This window comes from Martes martes, assembly GCF_963455335.1.
Source record: "Martes martes genome assembly, chromosome: 3".
Classification (NCBI taxonomy): Eukaryota; Metazoa; Chordata; class Mammalia; order Carnivora; family Mustelidae; genus Martes; species Martes martes.
The window spans coordinates 121,915,956-121,941,630 of record NC_137890.1 but is presented as its reverse complement, the minus strand read 5'-3'; the positions used below and the strand labels follow the sequence as shown (position 1 = coordinate 121,941,630).

Sequence of the window (25,675 nt, the reverse complement as noted above, 5' to 3'; positions counted from 1 at the left end):
CTGCATCTATCACACAAACCTAAGTTTGTGTTCTCAAACATTAATGTTCATATCTAATATCTCTTAAAATGAACTACCACTTTTTTTCCAGACACGGAGCAATATTATGATATTGAAGCAGTCATTTTTATTCCTGAAAAGTGAAGAAAAATCTCCCCTGATCCTTTCTCCCTCCTACCCCTTGTCAGGAGCAACACATACCCACCACCACCCTCCTATCTCCCTTACAGATCTTCCCTAAGTCACAGAAGAGCTTCAGAAAGAGTCTGTCAAACAAGCATGCTCCTATGCACACGTGCATGTCCACACTCAGGATCACCCCTTTGTGAGGATTTCTTTGCTTTCCATACACATTAGTAAGTTCCAGCAAAATGTGGGGATGGAAAGGAGGAAAGTATCTTACTTCCCATATGCTTGTGGCACCACCTTGTGGCGATTCTATAGCGTTACTGTTTCAAGTTTAATTTTTAAACTTCAAAACCGAGGGAACAATCTCAAAGGAAAAATTTTATTTTCAATATACAGGAGAGGCAGTGTGAGAAATTTGGCCTATGAATTTAGAAACACATAGACATATTTTAATAGTTGTAATACCTATCACAGTGTTCTGACCCTTGTAGCTGATTCTCGAATGTAGAAAAAGAATGAAAATAGGAGATCCTTAGATGGGAGGGGAAAAAATTAGCTGAGGATCCTGGAAGACCCTGGAGGCATCAGAGAGAAGCCCAGAATATGGCAGCAAAGGAAAGGATACATTATACAACGCTCCAACGCAAAACCCACTTTCTGATCTTGTTCTCCCTTTTTCCCTCCAAGTAATTTCTTCTACCTCCTGCTGCAAAATCACTTGGCTATATCACTCTCACCTTCCCTCTCTGGGCTCCCAAAGTGTCAACTTAAAATCTACTCAAACTCGGTACAAAATTCCTAAGGCCTCATAAAAAGATGCCACTTCTCACATCAAGAGGCAGAGTCAATGTTCCCAGCACTTGAGTTTGAGCTGGTCTTGTGACCAAAAGACCAGAGTGGTTGCAGCTTCTGCTCTTGCTGCGTGACAGGGCTGCTCTGGGGCTGCAAAAGGAGGCCTTGTCTAAGCCAGTGGAAAAGGAGTCTCCTGGTGAGAATGATCCAGACTACAGCCGGCACCAACCACCAGATGCATGTGTGTGAGGCAATTGTAGACCATCCAACCCAGCTGACACGCCGGCTACCTGCAGTGGCATGAGTGACCTCCTGTGAGTCCAGGACAAAGACCACCTAGGTGAGACCAGCTTCAATCTCTGACCCAGAGGATCGTGGCTAAAATAAAGCATTGTTTTTTTAAAAATGTCTATCTGCTATCTCAAATTTTGTCTCTCCTTCTGATTTTCTCACTCAGCTTCAGCCACATCTCAGCTTTTTGGATATGACAAACTGTTTCTTAGTTTAAGATTTTAAACATTCTCTTTACTCCCTTTGAATCAGTATTTCTCCACTTTCTTGGCCTAACTCTTGTTTATTCTTAAAAGCTTAAACTTCAATGAGATTAGACATTCTTTTGGAATTAATTGAAGGTGAGAAAGAAAATAGGCAGTTCAGTTAGTAGTCACTGGGAAAACAAACATTAGATAACAAGGAAGTAGTCATGAATTCTTTTCATTTTTACTTTGTGAAGAATTTGTTGCAAAAAGTTATGAGAGGAAGTGCAGAGGGTGAGAAAGATCTTAGACTTTGAATCTTTGTGTGGCCTTTGGAAAGGCCTTTAAATCTCTCTAAGCTTCTTATCTATAACGTGAGGAGTGTCATATTTAACGTGTGGGGTTGTGAAAACTAACGTCATTATTTCAGTCTTTCCATGATAACCCCTATCTCCAGTGCACCTCAGATCAAGTACCAATGTGTCCCTCTCATGACCATTCAGCTCAGCCTTCGTAATCTGGGCCTGACCTTTCATAGCTTTAAATATTATTTGTGCCAAATGAGTGCCAAGGGCAGGATCAGAAGTCACAGCCTAAGAAAAAACTCTTCCCATTTTGAGGAAATATGGATTCCCAAAACCCCAGGATATAATTAATTCTCCCCATCATGATCCTTGGGGGCAAATGTAAAGTTAACATTTTTTACTCCATCTGGTGATTTACCTGCTTCTGGGTATCAGAATATCATGTATCCCTGACTGACTTTCTGAGCAACAATGCTGGTACATCCAAAGAGAGAACTTACAGCCTCTCTTTTCTGATTCAACTTCCACATCAAGTACGCAGTCTGAGCGGTAACCTTTAAGCACAAACTAGGCAATTTCTGCCCTACCCAGTTTACATCCATAGATGGAAGGCGAGAACACCGTGGTGAAGAATCAGGTCACAGAATTAGGCCAACTTGTTCCAAATCCCAGCCTTGCCTCTTCTGGCTACTACCTTCTTCATTCTTCATTCTCACTGTATGTAATAATAGCACCTTTCTCATAAATCTGTTGTGTGAATTTAAATAAAGTAACCTCCTTAGCACAATACCTGGCACAAGGTAAGGCCTCATTCATCCATTTAACGATGGCCATCAGGTCTACCTTCATTGTATTTATGATACTGTAGAATGCACAGAGTTGCTTATAAAGCTCCCAGCTAGAGGTAAGGTATGGGATTGGGGAGGGGGGAAGGGTGGCTCTGTTCCTCTAATTCTGTGACATCACCCCTCTATTTTCATGGGTCAGTGAATGCCCCCAGAGAAGACCAGGAACACAAGAAGACCATTTTCCTCTTTCCTGACCAATTCCTAAGTATAGATTTATCTGAGATAAGAAGCTCTTTTTCTGGGTATTAATCCTCCTCCATGGGTTAGATTGGTATTCTCAAAGTTCTCGGGGCGCCTGGGTGGCTCAGTGTGTTGGGCCTCTGCCTTCGGCTCAGGTCATGATCTCAGGGTCCTGGGATCGAGTCCCGCATCGGGCTCTCTGCTCAGCAGGCAGCCTGCTTCCCCGTCTCCCTCTGCCTGCCTCTCTGCCTACTTGTGATCTCTGTCAAATAAATAAATAAAATCTTAAAAAAAAAGAAAGAAAGAAAGAAATGCAAGTTCTCTGGATCAACTTCAGGCCTATTCAATCAGAAACTTTGGGGATGGCTTCCAGCAAGCTGCCTTCTAAGCCACCCTTCAGGCACGTTAAAATTTGAGAACTGCTGAGTTAGATGATCAGTTATTCACACATCGATCACTTTATTAATTTTTTTTTTAAGTTCAAATACTCCTCAGAGAATTAGAATGGTAAATGGGATAAGAATCGAGGGGAAATACCACAGCAATAGGCACTGAGGATAATAGGTCCCAGCCTTTGAGAGCAGAGGGCAAGATGAGTGTTACTAGCAACGCTACATAGAGAATAAATGTGGTTTTATCTGGACTTGGGAAGTTAGTTGTATGTGGGTTGTGGAAAATAATCTCTGCACAGCCAGCTGATATCCTAGGGAAATACCACGCTGAGATGTGTGGACTTGATGGGGAGGCTCCTGGTTGACATAAACCAAAGTGGCACAGAAGAACTTAGGAGAACTCTGAATTCCTGCAGCTGCACCTGATTTTTTTGTTTATATATGTTTGAGAAACTGTGTTTTTCCTATGCTCCCAGAGAACAAAGAGAACTCTCCTGTTCTAGCTACTTTCTATTTCGCCTGAGGGATCTTCCCTCCTTTTCACTCAATCATATTTCACTCTGGTAATAATAAACTATGGTTTGTCCCTACATGCATTGACACTGCAATCACTTCTATTTGGAATGTTGTTTTTCCTTGAATAACCTGAATCTCATCTTTGAATATTTACCACAAATATCACCTCTTCTGGGAAGCCTTCCCTGACCTCTATAAAGTTAATCCTTCCTTTTCTTTGTGCCGTCCACCTTATAAATAAATCGATCACTGTTCTTAGCATATCACATTGTCATTCATTTAGATATCCATATGGATACTTAAGAAAAAGAAATTGTGTTTTATTAATCTTTGCAGACACTTGAATTATTCAAAAAGCCAAACCCCTGAATTTGTGCTCATTATCATCTCTGATAATACTACTAGAAGACTGGGTATTGTAGGTGGTCACCTTAAGATTTTTTAACTGAAATTTTTATTGAGATGATTAGAGATCCACAGGCAGTTGTATAAAATAATATAAGGAGTTCCCTTGAACTCATTCTGGCCTCCACTGATTACACATTTTGTAAAAACAATGGAATAATATCCCAGTCTGGATGTTGACATGGATACCATGTTTTAATTTCTCTGGAATAAATTTCCAAGAGCACAATTACTGGGTTGGATGGTAAATGTAGGTTTAGTTTTATAAGAAACTTCCCAACTACTTTCTAGAGTGGCTATACCATTTTACATTTCCATTAGAAATGTTTGAGTGATCCATTTACTCTCCATCACCGCCAACATTCGGTGTTGTCACTATTTCTTCCTTTAGTCATTCTGACAAATATATATTAAAATCTCATTGTGATTTTATTTTTCATTTCCCTAATGACTAAAGATGTTGTACACCTTTTCATGCACTTATTTGTCATCTGTATATCCTTTTCAGTGAAATCGGTCTTCCTATCTTTTACCTATTTCATAATTGGATTGTTTGATTTTTTTTGTTGTTGTTGAGTTTTGAGAGCACTATATATATTCTAGATACTAGTCCTATGTTAAATATTTGGTTTACAAATATTCTCTACCATCTGTAACTTTTTTCATCCTCTTCAGATGGTAGTTTTCAAAGTAAAAGTTTTGAATTTTGTGTGAAGTCCGATTTATCAATTTTTCTCTTATGGGTCATGTTTCTGGTGTTAAGACAGAACTCTTTGCCCTGCCTTGGGTCCCAGAGATTTTTTTCCATTTTTTTCCCTAAAAGTTTTATATTTTTATGTATTACATGTAAATCTATGGCACACTGGTTTAAATTTTGTGTATGGCATAAATCTAGTTGACTTTTTTTGTTTTTGCTTTTTTGCCTACAGACATCCAGTTGCACCAGCAACATATAATGAAAAGGCCATCTTTCCTACGTTGATATATGTCCTGCCGAAGCAAGCACTCTTTCCTACATTGAAATGCTTTTGTACCTTCATCAAAAATCAATTGAGCATAAATGTGTAGATTGATTTCTGGGTTCTGTAGTTTTTTCCATTGGTCTAAGTGCCTATATCTCTGTTCAAATAATAGTCTTGATATCTTTAGCTATATAGTAAGCCTAGATATTGGGTAGGGATTTTTCCTGATTTATTCTCTTTGTCAAGATACTTTAGCTAGAGTCTGCATTCTCCCATGTACATTTAGAGTAAGCTTGTCTATGTCACCAAAAGCTTGCTGGGGTTTTAATAGGAATTGCATAAAACCTATAGGCTAATTTAAAACGTACATCTTAGCTATCCTGAGTTTTCCAAGCCATGAATATGGTATGTCTCTCCATTTCTTTAGGTCTTGATTTATTTTCTCAATATTTTGTAATTTTTAGCATACACATCCTGTATATTCTGCATATGTTTTGTTTTATTAGATGTGATTATAAATTATATTGTTTTTACATTGCAGTTTCCACAGGTTTATTTTTAGTATATATAGTATATATGCAATTGATTTTTCTGTGTTGATTCTCCATCCTGAAATCCTGCATTTTAAACCCACTTACTAGTTTTAGGAATTCTTTCATAGATTCTTGGAGATTGATAGACAGAGCATGTGATCTGTGAAGTGAGAAAGTCTTCTTTCTTCCTTTCCAATTTGTATGCCTTTTATTTATTTATTCCTGCCTTATTATGGTAATTAGAATTTCCAGTACTATGTTGAATAAGAGAGGTGAGAATGAACACCCTTCTCTTGCTCTTTTAAAATTTTTTAATTTTATTAATTTTTAAATTTTAATTCCAGTATGGTTAGCATAGTGTTATATTAGTTTCAGGGGTACAATATTCTGATTCAGCAATTCTATACATTGCTCAGTGCTCATCAAGATAAGTATACTCTTTAATTCCCATCAACCTATTTCACCCACCACCTTTACCCACCTCACCTCTGGTAACCATCAGTTTGTTCTCTATAGCTAAGAACTGATTCTTGGTTTGTGTCTCTCTTTTTTCTTTGTTCATTTGTTTTGTTTCTTAACTTCCACATGAGTGAAATCATGTGGTACTTGTCTTTCTCTGACCTATTTTACTTATTAGCATTATTCTCTCTAGCTCCATCCATGTTGTTGCAAATGGCAAGACTTCCTCCTTTTTATGGCTGAATAATATTCCATTGTATATATACACCACATCTTCTTTAGCCATTCATCTATCAATGGACACTTGGGCTGTTTCCATAAGATGGCTATAGTAAATAATGTTGCAATAAACACAGGGGTGCATATATCCTTTTAAAGTACTGTTTTTGTATTCTTTGGGGAAATATATAGTAGTGAGATTACTGGATCATAGGGTAGTTCTACTTTTAACTTTTTGAGGAACAGTATGGAGATACTGTTTTCCACAGTGGCTGCACCAGTTTGCATTCCCACCAACAGCTCAAGAGGGTTCTTTTTTTTCCCTTCATATCCCCACAAACATTTGTGGTTTCTTGTGTTTTTTATTTTAGCCATTGTGACAGGTACAGGGTGATATCTTATTGTAGTTTTGATTTGCTTTTCCTTGATGAAGAGTGATGTTGGGCACCTTTTAATGTGTCTGTTGGCCATCTGCATGTCTTCTTTGGAGAAATGTCTGTTCATGTCTTCTACCCATTTTTTAATTGGGTTGTTGTTTGGGTGTTACATTGTATATATTCTTTATATATTCTGGACACTTACTCTATATCAGAGATGTCAGCTGCAAATATCTTCTCCCATTCATTATGCTGTCTTTTAGTTTTGTTGACTCTTTCCTCCACTTTGCAGAAGCTTTTTATTTTGATGTGCTCCCAATAGTTTATTTTTGCTTTCATTTCCCTTGCTTCAGGAGACCTCTCTAGAAAAATGTTGCTATGGCTGATGTCAGAGACATTACTGCCTGTGTTTTCTTGTAGGATTTTTATGGCTTCAGGTCTCGATTTACATCTTTAATCCATCTTAAGTTTATTTTTGTGTCTGGTGTAAGAAAGTGGTCCAGTTTCATTCTTCTGCATGGTGCTGTCCAGTTTCCCAACACTGATGAAGATTTGTCTTTTTTCCTTTGCATATTCCTGCCTCTTTTGTGGAAGACTAATTGACCATATAATCACAGGTTTGTTCTGGGCTTTCTGTCCTGTTCCATTGATCTATGTGTCAGTTTTAGTACCAGTACAATATGGTTTTGATTACTGTATCTTTGCAGGGTAATTTGAAATCTGAAATTGTAATACTTCCAATTTCTTTTCTTCTTTTTTAAGATTGTTTTGGCTATTTGGGGTCTTCTGTGGTTTCATATGAATTTTAGGATTATTTGTTCCAGTTCTGTGAAAAATGCTATTGGTATTTTGATAGGGATTACATTAAATCTGTAGGTTGCTTTGGACAGTATGGACATTTTAACAATATTCGTTCTTCCTACCTATGAGCATGGAATATCTTTCCATTTGCTTGTGTTGTCTTGAATTTCTTTCATCAGTGTTCTATAGTTTTCAGAGTAAAGGCCTTTCACCTCCATGGTTAAGTTTATTCCTAGATATGTTCTTACTTTTTTGTGCAATTGTAAATGGAACTTCTTTTTTAATTTTTTTTTCCTTAATTGCTTTCTGTTGCTTTATTATTAGTGTATAGAAACGTAAGGTATTTTGTGCATTGATTTTGTATTCTGTGAACTTCCTGAATTTATTTATTAGTTCTAGTAGTTTTTTGGTGGAGTCTTCAGGGTTTTCTATACAGAGTATCGTGTCATCAGCAAATAGTGACAAGTTTTACTTTTTCTTTACAAATTTGGATACCATTGTGCTCGCTTTGGCAGCACATATACAAATTTGGATACCTTTATTTCTTTTGCTTGTCTGATTGCTGAGGCTAGGACTTCCGGTTCTATGCTGAATAAAAGTGGTAAGAGTGGACATCCTTGTCTTGTTCCTGATCTTAGGAAGAAAGCTCTCAGTTTTTCCAGTTGCGTATGATAGACGAGGGTTTTTCATATGAGGCCTTTATTTTTAAAAAAGTCTTATTTATTTGAGAGAGAATGAGTAGGGGGGAAGGGCAGAGGAAGATGGTGAAGCAGACTCCCCGCTGATCAGGGAGCCCTGACACAGGGCTCCATCCCAGGACCCTGAGATTGTGACATGAGCCAAAGGCAGATAGATGCTGAAGTGACTGAGCCATTCTAGCATCCTGACATATGGCCTTTATTATGTCAAGGTATGTTCCCTTTAAACCTATGTTGTTGAGGGTTTTTATTATAAATGGATATTGTACATTGGGGAATGCTTTTCTGCATCTATTGGAATGATCTTATCGTTTTTATCCTTCCTTTCATTGTTGTGATATATAACATTGATTGCTTTCTGAATATTGAACCACTCTTGCAACCCAGGAATAAATCCCTCTTGACTTTGGTGAATGATTTTTTTGATATATTGTTATATTTTGTTTGCTAAAATTTTGTTGAGGATTTTTGCATCTATGTTCATTAGAGATATTGGCCTTAGCTGTCATTTTTTGTAGTGTCTATATTCGGTTTTTGTATCAGGGCAATGCATATCTCGTAGAATGAATTTGGAAGTTTTCCTTCCTCTTCTAGTTTTTGGAATAGTTTGAGAAAAATAAGTATTAACTCTTCTTTATTTTTTTTAAATTTTATTTTTTCAGTGTTCCAAGATTCATTGTTTATGTACCACACCCAATGATCCATGCAATACGTGCCCTCCTTAACACCCACCACCAGATTCTTCTTTAAATGTTTGGTAGAATCCACCTGTGAAGCCATCTGGTCCTGGACCTTTGTTTGTTGGGTGTTTTTGATTACTGATTCAATTTCATTGCTGGTAATTGGTCTGTTCAAATTTTCTATTTTTTCCTGAATCAATTTTGGGAGGTTATATGTTTCCAGGAATTCATCCATTTCTTCCAGGTTGTCCAACCCTTATTTTGCTCTTGATCTTAGGGTAAAGCCTACAGTCTTTTACCATCTAGTATGATGTTAGCTGTAGGCTTTTTGTAGTGCTCTTTATTAAGCTGAGGTAATTTCTCTCTAACTTGCTGAGAGTTGTTTTTTCTTTTTATCATAAACGAGTGTTGAGATTTCTCAAATTCTTTTACTTCACCAATTGATAGGATCATGTGATTTTTTTCTTCTTCAGCTGTCGATATGATGTTGAACCAGTTTTACAAATCTGGACTAAATCCAATCTGGTTCAGGTGTAAAATTCTCTGTACATGTTACTGGATTCAGTTTGTTTATATTTTATTGAGAAACATTAAGTTTAAGTTCATAAAAGAGTAGTTTGTAGCTTTCTTTCGATATATTGTCTTTGTCTGATTTTGATAGCAGAGTTATAGTAATCTCATAAAATAAGTTGGGGAGTGTTTTCTCCTCTTCTATTTTCTGGAAGAAATGTATAAAATTGGTGTTCTTTAAATGCTTGGCACAATTCCTAGTAAAGCCCTGTAGATCTAGAAATTTCTTTTTGGGAGCTTTATTATGCATTCCTCTAAGTTATGAAGTTTCTTAATATAAGTTTATAATATTTGCTTATTATATTTTTATTTTTTTAAAGATTTATTTATTTGACAGAGACAGAGATCACAAGTAGGCAGAGAGGCAGGGAGAGAGAGAGGGGAAAGCAGGCTCCCCACTGAGCAGAGAGCCCGATGCGGGGCTTGATCCCAGGACCCTGAGATCATGACCTGAGCTGAAAGCAGAGGCTCAACCCACTGAGCCGCCCAGGTGCCCCTGCTTATTATATTTTTAACTGTGGCAAGTTCTATAGTGATATCACCTATATCATTTGTGTCTTCTTTCTCTTTAATCTTTGTCAGTCTTGCTAGAGGCTTACAAATTTCATTGATTCCCGCCCCCCAAAGAATTAGCTTTTTGTTTCATTGATTTTTCTCTATTGTTTTCCAATTTTCAACCTCAGATTTTTCTGCACTTGAACTTTATTATTTTCTTCCTTTTGCTTGGTTTTGGATTTATTTTTTCTCTTCTTTTCTGTCTTCTCAGTGCAGAGATTTATTTATTGGAGATTTTTTCTTATTTGGATAACAAGCATTTAGTGATATAAATTTTCTTCTCAGTACCGTTTTAGTTACATCCCACCTATTTTGACATGTTATTTTCTATTTTCATCTAGTTCTTTGCATTTTTTCTTTCCTTTGGGCTTTATTCTTTGATTCATGGGTTAAGAGATATCTTATTTTCTCCTTATGATCATAGACATACTGTAATTCTGTATTTGACATATGTAATATGGTATATGATTACAGTTCCTTTAAATGTGTTAAAGTTTCTCTTATGGCCTGGAATATGGCTTCTCAGTGAATGTTCCATGGGCATTTGAAAAAAAATGTATGTTCTACTGCTGTTGGATAGAGTTCTAAATAAATTAGTTAAATCCTGTTGACTTATTATATCGTTCAGATCTTCTGTATCCTTGGTGAGTTTTTTGTCTAGTAATTCTATCAATTGCTGAGAGAGAATTGCTTAAGTCCTAAACTATAACTGATACATGAACATTTAGAATCATTATGTCTTCCTTCTTCCTGATGGATTGGAACTTTTATCATAACATGATGTCTTTCTTTGTCTCTAATAATATTATTTGTTCTGTAGTCTGTCTTATCAAATATTAATGTAGATACTCCTGCCTTTTTTATTTTTATGACTGTTTGCATGGTATATTCTTTTCCATCCTTTTACTTTCAAAGTAAGTGAGTTTCTTGTTGGCAGTACATAATGGGGTCATTTTTTAAATCTACTTTGAAAATCTTTTGTCTTATGATTATTATATTTGGATCATTTACATGTAAGATAATCATTAATATGTTATTACTTAGGTCTGACCTTTTATTATTTGTTCTCTGTTTCCTCTCGTTCTCATCTCTATGTTTATCTTTTCTTGTTCTGTGAGTTACTTGAAAATTTTCGTAGTACTCCATCTTGATTTATATATATTCTTTTTGTGTATCTCTTCATAAAGTTTTCAGAGTAGTTGCTATGGGTATAAAATATACATACTTATCACAATCTCCTTGCATCACCATTTAAATACTTCAAATGAAGTACCAATACCTTACTACTATTTGGGTTCCTTGAAGTTCCGCACTTTTAAATATCATCGTTTTGAGTATCAGATGGTTATAATTTTTATTTCAATCATCAAATATGATTTATAAAACTTAAGAGAAAAATGACAGTGTAAGGATTAATTTTATGTGTCAAACCTTGACCAGGCCATGGGGTCCCCAGATATTTGGTTATTCTGTATTCTGTTTGGGTGATTCTGTGAGTTTGTTTTGGATGAATTCTGAATTTAAATTTATAGACTGAGTAAAGCAGATTGCTCTCCCTAATGTGGGTGGGCCTCATCTGGTTAGTTGTAGGCCTGAATAGAATAAAAGAGTCCTCCCATTCTTCCAGAAGTTGAGATTTAAAGGTTTTGAATTCTAAGTTTAGTGAAAGAACTGCCACTGGTTACGGGTCAGTCACTTCTTATTCAGAGAAACGGCTTAAGTCCCAACCAACACCCTGTGGACCCAACTCCCACCTTTGCCAACCCCTACTCTATAATAAGGCTGACAGAGAAGAAGGAAAGTTGCCTCTGAAACTGACAGTTCTTGGGAAGGTTACCTCTACTACCACATCTTTTCTCCTTTGTGGGGAAGATGGGATACCATTTTCCTCTGTGTGTCAGTCTGTGAGGGCTGCTGTAACAAAAACACCGCAAACTGGGTAAAGATATAGCAGTCACAGTTCTGTAGTCCAATATCAAGTTCTGGCAGTCCAATATCAAGGTGTGACAGGGTTGGTTCCTTCCTGGAACTCTGAGAGAAGGACTGGTTCCAAATCTCTCTCCTTGGTTTGTAAATGGCTGTCTTCTTCCTGTGTGTCTTTACATCATCTCTTCTTTTTGTGGGTCTGTACGTTTGAATTTCCCCTTTTTATAAGGATATCAGTCATGCTGAATTAGGGTCAACCTATTTCTAATGATTTCATTTTAACTTGACTTACTTTGCAAAGGCTCTATCTATAAATAGGGTTATATTCTGAAGTACTGCGGATTATGAATCCAACATAACCCTTTCTAGGGCAGAATGGCACACTTCAGCCCCTCACGTTCCTTAAAGCCAAGCAATGGGCAAAAAGGGAAGATTGGCATTTTTTCTTTGATTAAGTGCCTACTTTGTCAGGGACCTTCCCAGTCTCCCCCACGCTACCTGAGCAGGAAGAGAAATGTGGAGGAGCCCCTCACACCCCACTCCACTTCTACCTGCCCATGCTCAAGCAGCTCCAGGTTTTGGAGAGGAATGTTATTTGTCGTATGTATTCTGTATATTCCCTCAAGCCCTAAGAGTTGATCAATACATAGATAAAAATAGAGGACACAATTTGCCAGGACTGCTACAATGTGGGATAAAGAGGTATAACAACGGAGGAATGGTCTTTGCTACAAAGTGGGGTAAATTGAGAGAGACAACTAAATCTCAGGGACTCCCAGTGACTGAGGGACATTTTGGTGGAGTTCTTCATCCACAGGCTCTGTCAGGAGCACTTGCGACCCAAAGACAACCAGAATAGCAACCTCCTACCAAAAATAGCCTTGAAACCTTGCCAAGGCTTCAAGATACCCCTCCATCCTTCCATGGGCAGAAGGGCAAGCTGAAGCAGCGGAAGCTGAGAGCTAACTGCATCCTATCCCCTACGCTTAACTCCAGAGTCTATCTAGCCAAATCTTAATTTGGTTCTGACATGGATGTTTTTATAAATAGAGCTGAGTCATTTAAATCAAAGTCCCTCTGAATATACAAAAGTGAGAAGTTATGGGCTGAGAAAGTGTTAAGGGAACTGCTACCCAGCAGGAAACAGGCATTTGAAAGATCAAAACTGAAGAAAGTGACTGGAAAAAATAAAACCACGTCAGTCTTGCTCCTCAGTGAGTTGAGACTAAACAGTAGAAAAGTGCACATGTATACATAGCACTAGGTATATTTCACCTTACTTCCTGCTGTTTCACTTAGCATGATATCATGGACAGACTCCCCTGTCATTAGTCTTCAGAAATAGAATTTTTAATGACTCTGGTTTCTATCATTCATCTTATAAGTGTACTTTAATGTATTTAATCTTTCTTCCATTGGACATTCAGGATACACTTAATATTTTGGAATTATAAATCATGTCATGATCATCCTTGTACATATATCTATGTCTAATCTCTATTTCAAAAAAAGAAAAAGACATTGTTATACTTACTTTTTTTTCAAATGGGAGGATTAATGTCAACCACTTTCAGAGATTAAGTGACTTGCCTTCATCATATGCTAAACCCATCTTTTGACAATGGATAATTGACTATATTATCAGTGTATGAAAGTTGTCCTTTATAGCTAATGTACAACTTGAAAAGTTGACTCATTTTGTATCCATTTTCCCACATACTAATACTGCCTTATACTAGATGATGAGCTATATTTTACTTGTAGAATATATCCATAATAGTCTCTGTATGTCTTGACTAAATTTATGTCAGCTAATTTCATTAGCATGGAGAAACTCATGAGTTGGAGTTTTACATGTCTATTTTCAAAACCTGTCAAAGTGGGATAGTTCACCATGATAGCAACAATTTGTGACCAAAAATACATTACAGCACACAGGTCTGAATTTAACCTGAGTGTTACTGCATGGCAGAAAATAGCAGCAAAGTAGTGACAAAGAATAATGGCTTCACTATTAACTAATTAAATATGGTTAGGATTCTAGATCTGCCATTTCCATGCCATACAATCTGGACAAATTATTTTATCTCTCTGTGCTCCATTCCTAGTTTGTAAATTAGCGATAATCACAGTACCTACCTCAGGGTTGATGAAAGGATTTAAGGAGAAAATACCTAGAAAGGACCAGAAAATGGCCCATAAAATATGATCAGTTAATGTTAGCTACTAATCTCACTAATTAGAAATCACAGGTTAACGTCAATCAAGACATACATATTTGGGCCCTGACAGGCATAATTCACACCTTTACCCAAGACTATTTGCTCTCTGATTCAGATATAAGACAATAAATCAGTTTTTAACCTGACACCAACTCTGTCTTACTATATAAATACCGATACATTAATGCATCTGTGAATATTTACATTATCATCATAATAAAGACAAAAATGGAGAAGTAATTTTTCACTATTATAATAAATGTGTATCTTACAACCTCAAAGTTCCTGTAAGTTCTTTCACAGCATGCCAAGTATTGACTGGGGAAAATAATTTAATGAAATTAAATCACACACTGAGTAAAAAGCAGTGAGGTTTAGCTTGAACTATAAAAATTATTTCTTTACAACACACACAATTTTCACTGGAGCTTAATAGGGGTCATGGCATAACTTCACAAAACCAAAAGCCATGTAACAGCACCGAGTGAAATTCCAAGAAATGGCTGGTCTGCGTCATTGCCCTCCACGGTGAAGCCTCATTACCAGAGTCTGCTAGATGCAACTTGGAGCTCTTCCACCACATCTAGAAGGAGGCTCAGTTTGATCTCCCACGTAAACCTGAGTAGGAGGCCCCCCTTTCTGTAGAAATCTTCACCACAGATCACAGTAAATTTCACATTCTCTTTAATTGCGCCCTAGTGAAGATACCCAATGACCGGCGAGGTGGAGGAGGAAGGGCTGTCTAAGGAGAAGATAAAGAACTTGGAAATGTGATGCAGATGCAGGAAATGTGAAAATTCCCAAGCTTCTGCCTCTACCCGCCCACAGGACAGGGTGAGAGGGGAGGCAAGAAGGTGCTTGCCATAGGGCCAGAGCTCAGAGGTAAGCTTTGTTGGTTTTGGCATTGCCTGCTCTTAATGTTAGAACACCACTGGCACGCGGCTGCCAACTCCCTAAAAGACTATAACATGTCTAACACTCAAGATTAATGCTCCTTTCCTGCATCACGGGATGTTATAAATAAAGCTGTAGCTTTTTATATGCTCTCAAATAGTACACTACCCTATAGAAAGCAGATGAAGGAAACCCAAGAAAGCCCAGTTTTGCAGAGAAGGGGAACAAAAAACTTTCATCATTGATCTATTTCAAAATACATTAGGAAATGTTCACATACTATGGGAATACAGGACCAAGTCTACAATCCAATACACAACGTTGTGTGTATGTGTGTGTGTGTGTGTATTGTTTGAATCTAACATAATATATATAAATTTCTTATACAAGCACACACATACACAGAAATAACAAACAGCTCTTGGAATTTACTGTAGGGAAAAGAATACATATTAATGTGGTGGTAGCTTTTTAGTGAAAGTTATCTTTTTCTAAACTCTTCATTTTCTAGAACAGCAGCATTTCTTCCAGCAGCTCATGGAGCCTGGGGCCCTTGCACCTACCTGCGCTGGTGTTGGTGCTGGGGCTGGCCAGCAGCTGTCCTGAACCCTGAGCCGGTGGCGGGGGCTGCCCATCACTCAGCTGCTTGACCCGCTTGCGATGGGACTTGCCATTGTAATGGACTTGGGCCTGGGCTGCAGAGTTTAGCTGGATGTTGCACACCTCACAGAAGGAGAACAGAATTTTCTTTTTCTCTTTACTCAACTGGTCCTCAGGCCTGTCATTCTTTATCCCCTTTTCTTCATATCCCCGTAGAAAAGTTGCCATATTCATAATACCATCTTCAGGGTAATTGTTAGGGCTTAATGAGTACTTCATACCTGAAGAAAAAAAAAGTACAGGTGTTTGGGAAATACATGCTTTCTGATTTTCTAGTAAGATTACAAATTATTTTCATGATTTAGGATAAACTATAAGTCTTCCAGCTACTCAGTGGACACTCTGAAAAAGTTATCAAAACTACCTGAGTAAATATGGTCTTTAAACATGTTTCCTCTGTCCAGAGTACTTCTTCCTTTATGCTCAACCCACCCTCCCTCTACCTCCCGATTCTTTTGCCCTTTCTAACTCTTGCCTACCCTTTAGATCTCACCTGGAGTAACTACCCTGTCCAAGCAATCCGCCTGACCTGGAGCCAAGGCGGATCCTGGGTGACATGCTCCCAGAGTGCTCTAGGACTCCCTTCAGAGCATCCATCACCATAAGCAAGTCATATGTATTTGTGCGAAATGGCTTACAAGTTTCTCTGATATCAGAGTATGAGCTCCATGAGGGCAGTACCCTCATTTCTAGATGTCCCTGGGGCCTAGACTTGTACTTTTTACATAATAGGCATTGAAATACCTACTAAAGGAAAGAATAAAGCTTATGAACCCAGAATTGTGAAAAAGGGTATGTAGGCACAAAGTATATATAATACATGAGCATTTGCCAATAGATCTATGCCTTAACCTGGGGAGGAGGTGAATAACAAAGATCAAAACACAGTCTGTCTGCAACTTACATTAAGTTGTAGTCCAGAAGTCCCTTTATAAGTCAGCCAATGAGAATTTGAACATATTTTCTTATAGTTGTAGTGAAACAAACTGTATTTAGGTTTCCAGATTAGCCCATAAATATCAATTTAATTTTTGATGAGGTTGAAATGCAGAACATCTGAAATAGAAAGTAAAAGAAATACAGTAAATGGTATACTAGTAATTGAAAAATAGATAAAGAGTATAGCAGACTAAGATATAATCTTGTTTATTTTTAAGTGCTGATATTTTTCATTAGTTAGATAAGGGTATGGTGCTCAATCATGACTCATTGAAGATTTTAAAGGAGACTTTTCAGTACCTCAAGAACCTTCACCTGATGAAGATGGCCTTGGCTTTTTACTTTCACAGTTCCACTTTAACATACATAAATTTTAGATTTTATTTAATACCACTATTACCAGCATTTTTATACTTTATTAGAAAAACTCAAATTTTTCCTTCCTAAGGAGGAAAGTCACTTTCTTAGTCACACAGAACACTCTACCTCTGACACTTCTGGTCACCATATGTGTGGAGGTGTTTTTCCCCAAGCCTAGCAATTCCCTGTGACACCAGCTGGGTGTCTTTCACTGTAATTCAATTCTGACGCTGTATATCCAAAGAGAGCATCAGATCCCACAGGTTAAGGACTCAGTCCCACAAGACTACCTCCCCAACACACACACACACACACACACACACACACACACACACACACACACACTTCAGACACCTCTCAAGCCCAGCCTGTCACCTGTGCTTCTTCGGACCAGCCCACAGAGGTTCCAACGACCCCCTCCTTGGGTTTGATCAATTTGTTAAGGTGACTATAGAACACAGGAAAAGAGTTTACTTATTATTTACCAGTTTATGAGTAAAAGGAATGGAAGAGATGCGTAGAGCAAGGGATGGGGGAAGGGCGTGGAGTTTCCATGCCCTCTCTGGGTGTGTCACTCTTCCAGCACCTACACATGTCCATGAACTTAGAAGCTCTCTGAACTCTGTTCATGTGGGATTTTTTGCAAGTTTTGTCGAGTTGGCATGATTGATCATTTACTCCATTTTCAGCCCCTCTCCTTCTCAAGAGAATCAGGGGTAGGGCTGAAAAGTCCAAGCTCCTACTCATGGCTTGGTGGCCAGCCCTTTTGCAAGGACCACCCAGGAGCCCACCCAGAGTTGCCTCATTGGGACAAAAAGATATTCTTAACACTCAAGAAATTACAAGTGTTTCAGGAGCCCTGTGCCAGGAACCAGGGTCAGAGACCAAATATAAGAACAAAAGATGTTCCTAGTGTTCTTATCACTCAGGAAATCTAAGGGTTTTAGGAAAAGCTCTGTACCATAAACTGGGGACAGAGACCAAATATATTTTCTATTACCTCACACATACTTATCAGTGTGATTATGGCAATGCTTTTGGTTCTCAACTAAAAAGACACTCTCCTACAAGAAAGAAAAGTATTCATGCAATAATTGGGTAAAAACTAAGGGAAAAGGAGTATGCATGAGAAAGAATTGGCTGAGGTGAACAATATTGTGCCATGAGGGAATAAGAATTCAGATAAAGAAAGGATTATGGCTTGTGAGGGATTCTTGCCTATGGGAAAAACTCAAAAAGATGGAAAGACATTTGGCTTTGAACGGTTCTGTTGATTCAAGTTGGCTGAGAACTGTATGAGGAGTAAGGAGCAGCTACAGACTATTCCTCATTAGGGATGTTCACTTGTTGAATGTTTAAAAATCAGAAAATGAGTTATAGCACAAGGCATGACCATAAAGATAGAGGTTGACTGTATGCATACAGTGTGCCAAGAAGAACTTCTTATTTATACCCATACACCCTATTGCAAAGAGCCATTGTGCATTATATTGTAGGCTAAATCCTAACCTTCAGTGAGTTGTTAGAATAATGCTAATTTTGGGGTGCCTGAGTGGCTCAGTCAGTTAAGCGTCTGCTTTTGTCTTAGTCATGATCCCAGGGTTCTGGGATCGAGCCCTGTGTTGGGCTTCCTGCTCAGTGGGGAGTCTGCTTCTCCCTCTGCCCCTCTCCAGGCTCATGCTTTCTCTCTCTCACTCTGTCTCTCTCAAATAAATAAATAAAATCTTTCAAAAAAATTAAATTTTTAAAAAATTGCTAATTTTGATATGTAAATCCTATCTGTCCCATAAATATTTTATCCTGATGTCACCATTTTAAGGAACTCTATTTCACAAAATTTATTTTTAAATTTATTCAAATTATACATAAATCAGGTTTAAGCAAGTCCCATAGCTGAGTTGCAGAAAATAATTCTGTTATAATTAAAATGTGATTTAACTGCATATACATTAATATTTTTGCTTTTATTCCTTAAATCTAAAATATTATGGTATCACAAAGCCATTTTTCTCATAAAACTTTGGAAAATATCAGTGACATATGAAAGTTATGTTCAAACATACTATACTTCATGTTCTCTCAAAATATTAAAATTCATCATAAGAATTATCTGAACCAATAGAGATAAATAACTTTAAAATGAGCTCATCATTAATATATTATGCCCTATCTAGAAAACTAATCCATTGTAAAACATGAGAAAAGCCAATCATTTCTAACCCTTCAAGGCTAGGTCAGATACCAGCTCAATGAATCATTGAAATCTAAGTGTTATATTTCAACTCAAGCAACCAAAATCCTTGACTCAGCTGAGGACTGATAACACTTTCATTTGAAAATTTAACCCAACTTGGAGGTGGCTGGCCTTGCCCACGTTGTCAATTAACACATGATGTTTCACAGAAATAAGACCTACAACACAATGTTCCATTTTAAACTTGAAATCTAAAAAATGACTTCTTTGTATTACCTTATAACAGATAAAACTTTCTAATTACCATCTGTCTTAGAAATATATTACATTTTAGACTTATTTAAAGATACATATTTTATTTATTTTATTTTTTAAATTTAATTTATTTGTGTGTGTGTGTGCACTCCAAAATTCATTGTTTATGCATATTTTAACTAGTAAGAAAGAAACCCTTAAAATGAAATGAATGGCCATTTTATAATTCTCCTGTAAACTTCTTTAGAACACCAGCATCCTTTATAATCTTTATCCCTATTTTATTTTCTCCCAGAGTTACTCTCACTTACAGATGTTCCCCCAAGCCTCCAACACCACATCCATGGGCCACTCTAGGAAGGATGCATTGCCTTGCAGGCACCATGTCCTTATTTATTAGTCCTAGCTCTGGCTTCACACTTTTCCCCTCTTGGGAAAAATACCTGCAGCTCCTGTTAAGAGCCACTTTCAACTAGAATAAATTTCATTCCAGAGGTCTAGAGAAGAAGACCTAGAGGTAGTAGAGAGGCAAGATATCAGAATCCCAACATTTAATTCTGGCCTGAGACGGTATAATTTCTAGGCTTATAATAAGTATGGCAGTGATATTTATAATGTCAATTTTCTGGCGAAGGGGAAGATAACAGTGAGTTTAAGTGGAAGAAGAAAGAAAAATCTCACTTTCTATTTTGAAGTTTTGTTTTGTTTTGTTTTGTTTTTAACAGACTATCTTAAATTACATGTTTCACTTGCATAGGGCAGAAGGACCTTCAGGGGTATCCAATTTTAAACTGAGCAGTGGGCAGCATTCTGCTTTGGAATGCCATGCAAACATAGCAGGGGGTAAGAGAAGCCAGAGCTAGTTCAGGTATTTTTGTATGATTTTAACAGATTAGATGGCCAATCATTTAACAGCCAGGAAAGAATAAGGTATTTTGGAACAGATCAAGGAATGAGAAAGCTGGTCCCTGAGTTGCTGCTTTTGAGGGAAAGAACTGATAGGACAGCCAGTCACTATCTAAAAGAGTGACTTTTAAATGACTAGGATATGGTGTGTCAGGAAACTTTAATACTTGACTTTCTCTCAAGCCTGGTTCTCACCTGTGTAGTTATCTGATTGTTTTTCATAATAAGTAGAAAATTTATTATAATAATTATGATAAATCAGAAAACTGACTCAGAGGTAAAGATGTCTCCTTTAGGCACATGGAACGTACATCCCTTTACACAAAGTTGCCACAGCAGATAGAGAATATGAGAAGAGATTTCTTAACTTCTACGTCAGCATGAAAGACCCTGCCCATCCCATGGATTTATTATCTCATTTCCCAACTCAAGTCAACCAGTTTTATCCAATTCTAATTCATTCCTTAACCTATAACAACCCAGATGATAACCCTTTTCCAGATTTAGTACTTCTCTTTGAAGTGTCACCATAAACACTACCTAACTGCCAAATTTAAGTGAGTCCTCTCCTCACTCCTCACTTTTCTTGAAGTCCTCATGATGCTCCTCCTGCCAGGGTTTGTTCTATCTCTGCATTCCTGAAGCACGGTCTCTGCATAGCAAGCCTGGAATCCAGCCCTTATAGCAACATTTTAATTATTTTTATTATTAGTTTTATTATATTTATACAGCTTTAGTTATTCACTCAAGTTTATTGAGTATCTGGGAAGAGGACTTGATGCTAGGGGAACAGTAGTGAACCGGGTAGATGAGATGTCCGCCTGAAGGGACTCTGTAGTCTAATGAGAAATACAGAAGAGAAAATAGGAAACTACAACCAAATGTGATAAAGTCTGTGGAAAAGTCTACAGTTTCCTTCCTTGCTAGATTTCAGGTTCCTTTAGGATAAGAACAGTGCTTTGTCTTTGTATTCTCATCATCTAAGACTATGTTTAGTACAAAGTGGGCCTCAATAAATATTTGAATAAATGAATGCATTGTTTATGTGTGTGGTATGTAGCATGGGTTGTGAACATAGTAACCAAGGTCTATGTTTTCCCATAATTTCAATTTATAGGTGGGCTGGGTACATAGCTGTTTACATCTTGAGATTTCCAAAACAGCAATAACCATGTATTCCCAAAAGGAAAAAAAAATACAACCACTCATTTGCAAACTAAAATCCCAATTATTTAGGGTAAACTCCTTCATCCTTTAACGGAAAAAAAAATTTAAAGTTCAAATTCTCCTGGGGAGTAGGTCACATACTAACATGAGCACACTTGTACTAACATCCATATGACCTCTGCTCGCTCCTCAACTTTTGGAGAGAATGGAGCACTGGGTATAGAGGAAAGGGTTGGGCAAGATAAAAACACACATATTGGGAAGACTCAGGACTCTGATTCTCGCCCAGTTCACTATGTTGCCAATGTCTGTCCCTGACTTCTAAACTTTTATTTTAAAGGATGATAAACAATAGCCGAGTTCTTGGGCACCAGACTACAAACAATACTCTTCCCCCAAATACAGAGTTTCAGGGAAGATTAAGAGGTCAGCAGTAGGGGTGCCTGGGTAGCTCAGTGGGTTGGGCCTCTGCCTTCGGCTGGGGTCATGGTCTCAGGGTCCTGGGATCGGGCCTGCATCGGGCTCTCTGCTCAGCAGAGAGCCTGCTTCCCCCTCCCTCTCTGCCTACTTGTCATCTCTCTCTCTCTGTGTCAAATAAATAAATGAAATCTTAAAAAAAAGAGGTCAGCAGTATAAATGTGCATTTTGTGGAATATTTTACTCTTTCATAATAGGATCCAGATAGGGGAGGCTATAATTAGTTCAATTCAACTAGGCAATTATTTATTAAACATTGACTATATACAACACACTATCTTTTGGCCCTATGGCAGCCAAAAGAATGAATAAAATAAAGACCTTAAAATAAACCAGAAGAAGCAATCCTTCTGCTGCTCATTGTTCGTGAGAATGACTGTAGAGATTCTTTGCATAACAGTTCCCAGAGTACTCAGCATACTTCTACAGCACGTTAGCTTTATTACATTGGATTGAAATTACTGCTTAGTTTTCTATTTCACTAGACAGTTCATCAGTATCAGATTTTTTTTTTTTTTTTCTGATCACCTACTGGCACTTTGCTGAGTGCTAGTGAAGCAGATTGTAATGGGGTGTCCTGGCCTAATGTGAATCCCAAGAGATTTTGACACTAATTACTGAGTAAGAAAAACTGACATTTAAATGCTTCTTGCAGTTTGTTTCCCTTGAGAAAAAGATTTGAATTCAGTTTTGGGGGCGCACTACTCCTTTGTTTCAGAGAAAACATCCTGGAAGATCTTTTGATCTTCTGAGTATGCGACTATGTGTAGGTAAACCATGCACTCTATTCTATAATGGAGACTTCAGATAATACAGCTCCAAAGACCTTAATCTGCTTTTCATAATCATATAAAAGGTTGTCTTCATTGTGGCACAGCTGCTTCTCTGCAAATTATCTTTTCTTTCACAGAATATTTCTTTCCTATAAGTGGATTTAAATTGTATTGTCTCTGAAAGTTTTGGTTAGACACTAGGAGATAAATGTGTTTTCTTGTTCAAGCAAAAAACCACCAGAGATCAGTGGAGACTGGAAGCCACAGGAAGGATGTGAATGCATCTTACCTTAGACAGAAGAATGGTCTGGGATTGCTGAAGCTCAAATTGGATTATCCTGTATAAGCCCCATATTTGGGGTCATTCCAGATTAATAAACTCAACTTTGGGGAAAGTACTGTTGTTCTGAATTATCTTTGGAGCTAAAGAAAGACCACACCTCTCTGGATGGGTATAGTGTTACCACAAAAGGAAGAGACATTCCCACTGTCAGTCTTACCAAAAGATTTACAGCGGCAAGATGCAGACACCGAGAGGGATGAGCCTGTGATTGTCTCTGGGCCTGGGGCACAAGGGACCCGTGATCCAGGTATGAGAGACTTGTTTCAGGCATTCCCTCTATTAGGAGATAAACTGATCCCTGAAACAGATAGATAGGCCCAAGATTGGATGGAGAAGATTCTGCATAATAGAGAATGCTTACAGAGGGCTTTAGTCTACAAACTCACAGAACCTTTATATCTACTAACAACGGTGTGATTCTCTGATTTTCCTTTTTTTTTTTTTTTTAACCCAAAGCTATTAGTAAAATCATGCAAATATCACAGCTAATCTTTCTACTACTTTAGGGAATTGTACAAGAGCCTGGAATGGCACCTGGGGTAAAACCATACATCATAGACTGCAGCACAATGCTGAAGGATATTAGTGACTGGCAAAAAAAAAAAAAAAAAAAAAGTTGTGGCTCAGAACGAGACAGTTACTTAAGATGTTGAATAACTACTGCTACAAGATCTTAGGGATTCAAAAAAATATGTAAAAAGGACAAGTTGGTAAAATATTGAAATTCTTGCATCAAGTAGGGTAGAGATTTGAAATGTTTTGAACTAGGTAATGTGATGGGTAAATAGGGTAGGACATTTGAGTTACCTAAATGTAAATAAAACAATGTTGTTTTATTCTAACTCATTATGATAGATTCTAAATCTTGGCTTTAAGAGGGCTAAATAGTTGAAAGACTATGTAGATCAATGTCTTTTCTGGCACCTTTGATGTTCTGAGTGGTCCAAATTACCATCATACACATATCAATAAATAACAGTAATAAGAATTATATTTTTTTCTGTCAGAATATCAATTTCAAATATATATGTGCATTTCAGATAATGCCAGGGTTGAAAATATCCTTGTATGTTTAATACATTGAGATTCTATCAGTAGAAGGAAAAATGCATGTTTCTTATTGAAAGGACAAAATGTTGTCATAATGTTAATTATGAAGCTATTAATATTAGATTAAAAAAATACTAAAAATTTTCAATTAGGTATATAGAGAAACTGACTGATAACTAAACCTAGCACTACCTATAGAGCTATAGAGGAAACATGCTTATTTTGAGGTACAAATATTTATAAACAGTTTAACAACGTTGTGATAAAAATCAGATCAGAATTCTAATCTCTGTAGAACTCTGTGGTATACTAACTTTCATGATATTGCACAAATAACCTTGAAGCACTATATTTAGCTTTTATTTCTTAATTCCATTAGGACATGAACCTGTCTACAAAAAAAGAAAATCCTATTTGGGAATTCTCTTCATCTTCTGAGAATGAAGTAAATGCAAAAGGCTAGTTTTGCTACCTCAAAATTATTACCTCCAAGAGAAATGATTAAATAATACTTAAACTCATAATATATAATTTTCTGTTTCCCTATCTCAAAAGTAATTTTTGGTGTACCTGTGTGGCTCAGTGGGTTAAAGCCTCTGCCTTCGGGTCAGGTCATGATCCCAGCGTCCTGGGATCAAGCCCCGCATCGGGCTCTCTGCTCAGCGGGGAGCCTGCTTCCTCTCTCTGCCTGTCTCTCTGCCTACTTGTGATCTCTATCTGTCAAATAAATTTTAAAAAAAAAAGTTATTTTTACTGATGTATTAGGTTTTAGCCTTAGGCTATTATTGACTGTAATTCTTGGCTTTAAAAAGGTACATGAGGTATACCTCTAGCCATAAGAGAGGTCAATGCTTATTGAGCTATGCAGTCTTCTTCACAGTGAGGAAGTCTGGAGTCCATTTGTCCTGTGCCCTGCCTAAGTCAGCAGCAGTCAGGGGAGAAAACTTCAAAACATAAAGACCTAGGCAAGGACAGATGTTGCAGCCCGACTCTTCCTACAGCATTGCCAGGGCAGGAATGCGACCTTGAACACTATCCTGAGCAAGCCTGGAAGCCACTCCAGCAGTCAACAGCTGAGTCATTATGTGAAGCAAGAACAAGCTCTCCTGGCTCCTTGAGGGACCTGCTATTGCATTGTCCCAGGCATGGAAGAAAATGCAGCTCTTTAGTAGATGGCTCCACCCAAGCCAGATCCATCCATCAAGGACAGATCTCAGTTCACTGAATTCTCAGATAATCTTAAAAAGTTTACAAACAAGAATGGTATTTTTTGGTTTTTGTTACATGGAAAATTATAGTTAAAGAGACCACATCACACAGTTTAGTTTTAGTTCCAGTCATAGTCTATTTATATACCATCTAGATACATTTTCACATATACTGGATTTTTTTACTCATTATAAAAATAATGTATCATTCTAGAAATTTGGGGAACTATAAAGAGCAGAGAAACATTGGAGGAAAATCCTCCATGTTCCCACTATTCAAAGTTAGCCACATTTTGTTTATTTCTTTTTTTTTTTTAAGATTTTATTTATTTATTTGAGAGCAAGCATAAGTGGAGGGAGGGGCAGAGGGAGAGGGAGAAACAGACTTCCTGCTGAGCGGGGAG

General features: G+C 37.5%; 1 protein-coding gene across 1 annotated transcript in view; it reads right to left on the bottom strand.

Annotated features, from left to right (window-relative positions):
- The window catches only part of ZNF385B (zinc finger protein 385B), a gene marked incomplete at its 5' end in the record, with an annotated part of 302,804 nt that extends 286,986 nt beyond the window's left edge, over window positions 1–15,818 (bottom strand). The window contains one exon of the mRNA XM_080798477.1: window positions 15,503–15,818. Coding sequence (XP_080654603.1) covers window positions 15,503–15,818 — 316 coding nt within the window. The remainder of the gene's footprint in view (window positions 1–15,502) is intronic.
- Window positions 15,819–25,675: the final 9,857 nt, after the last annotated feature.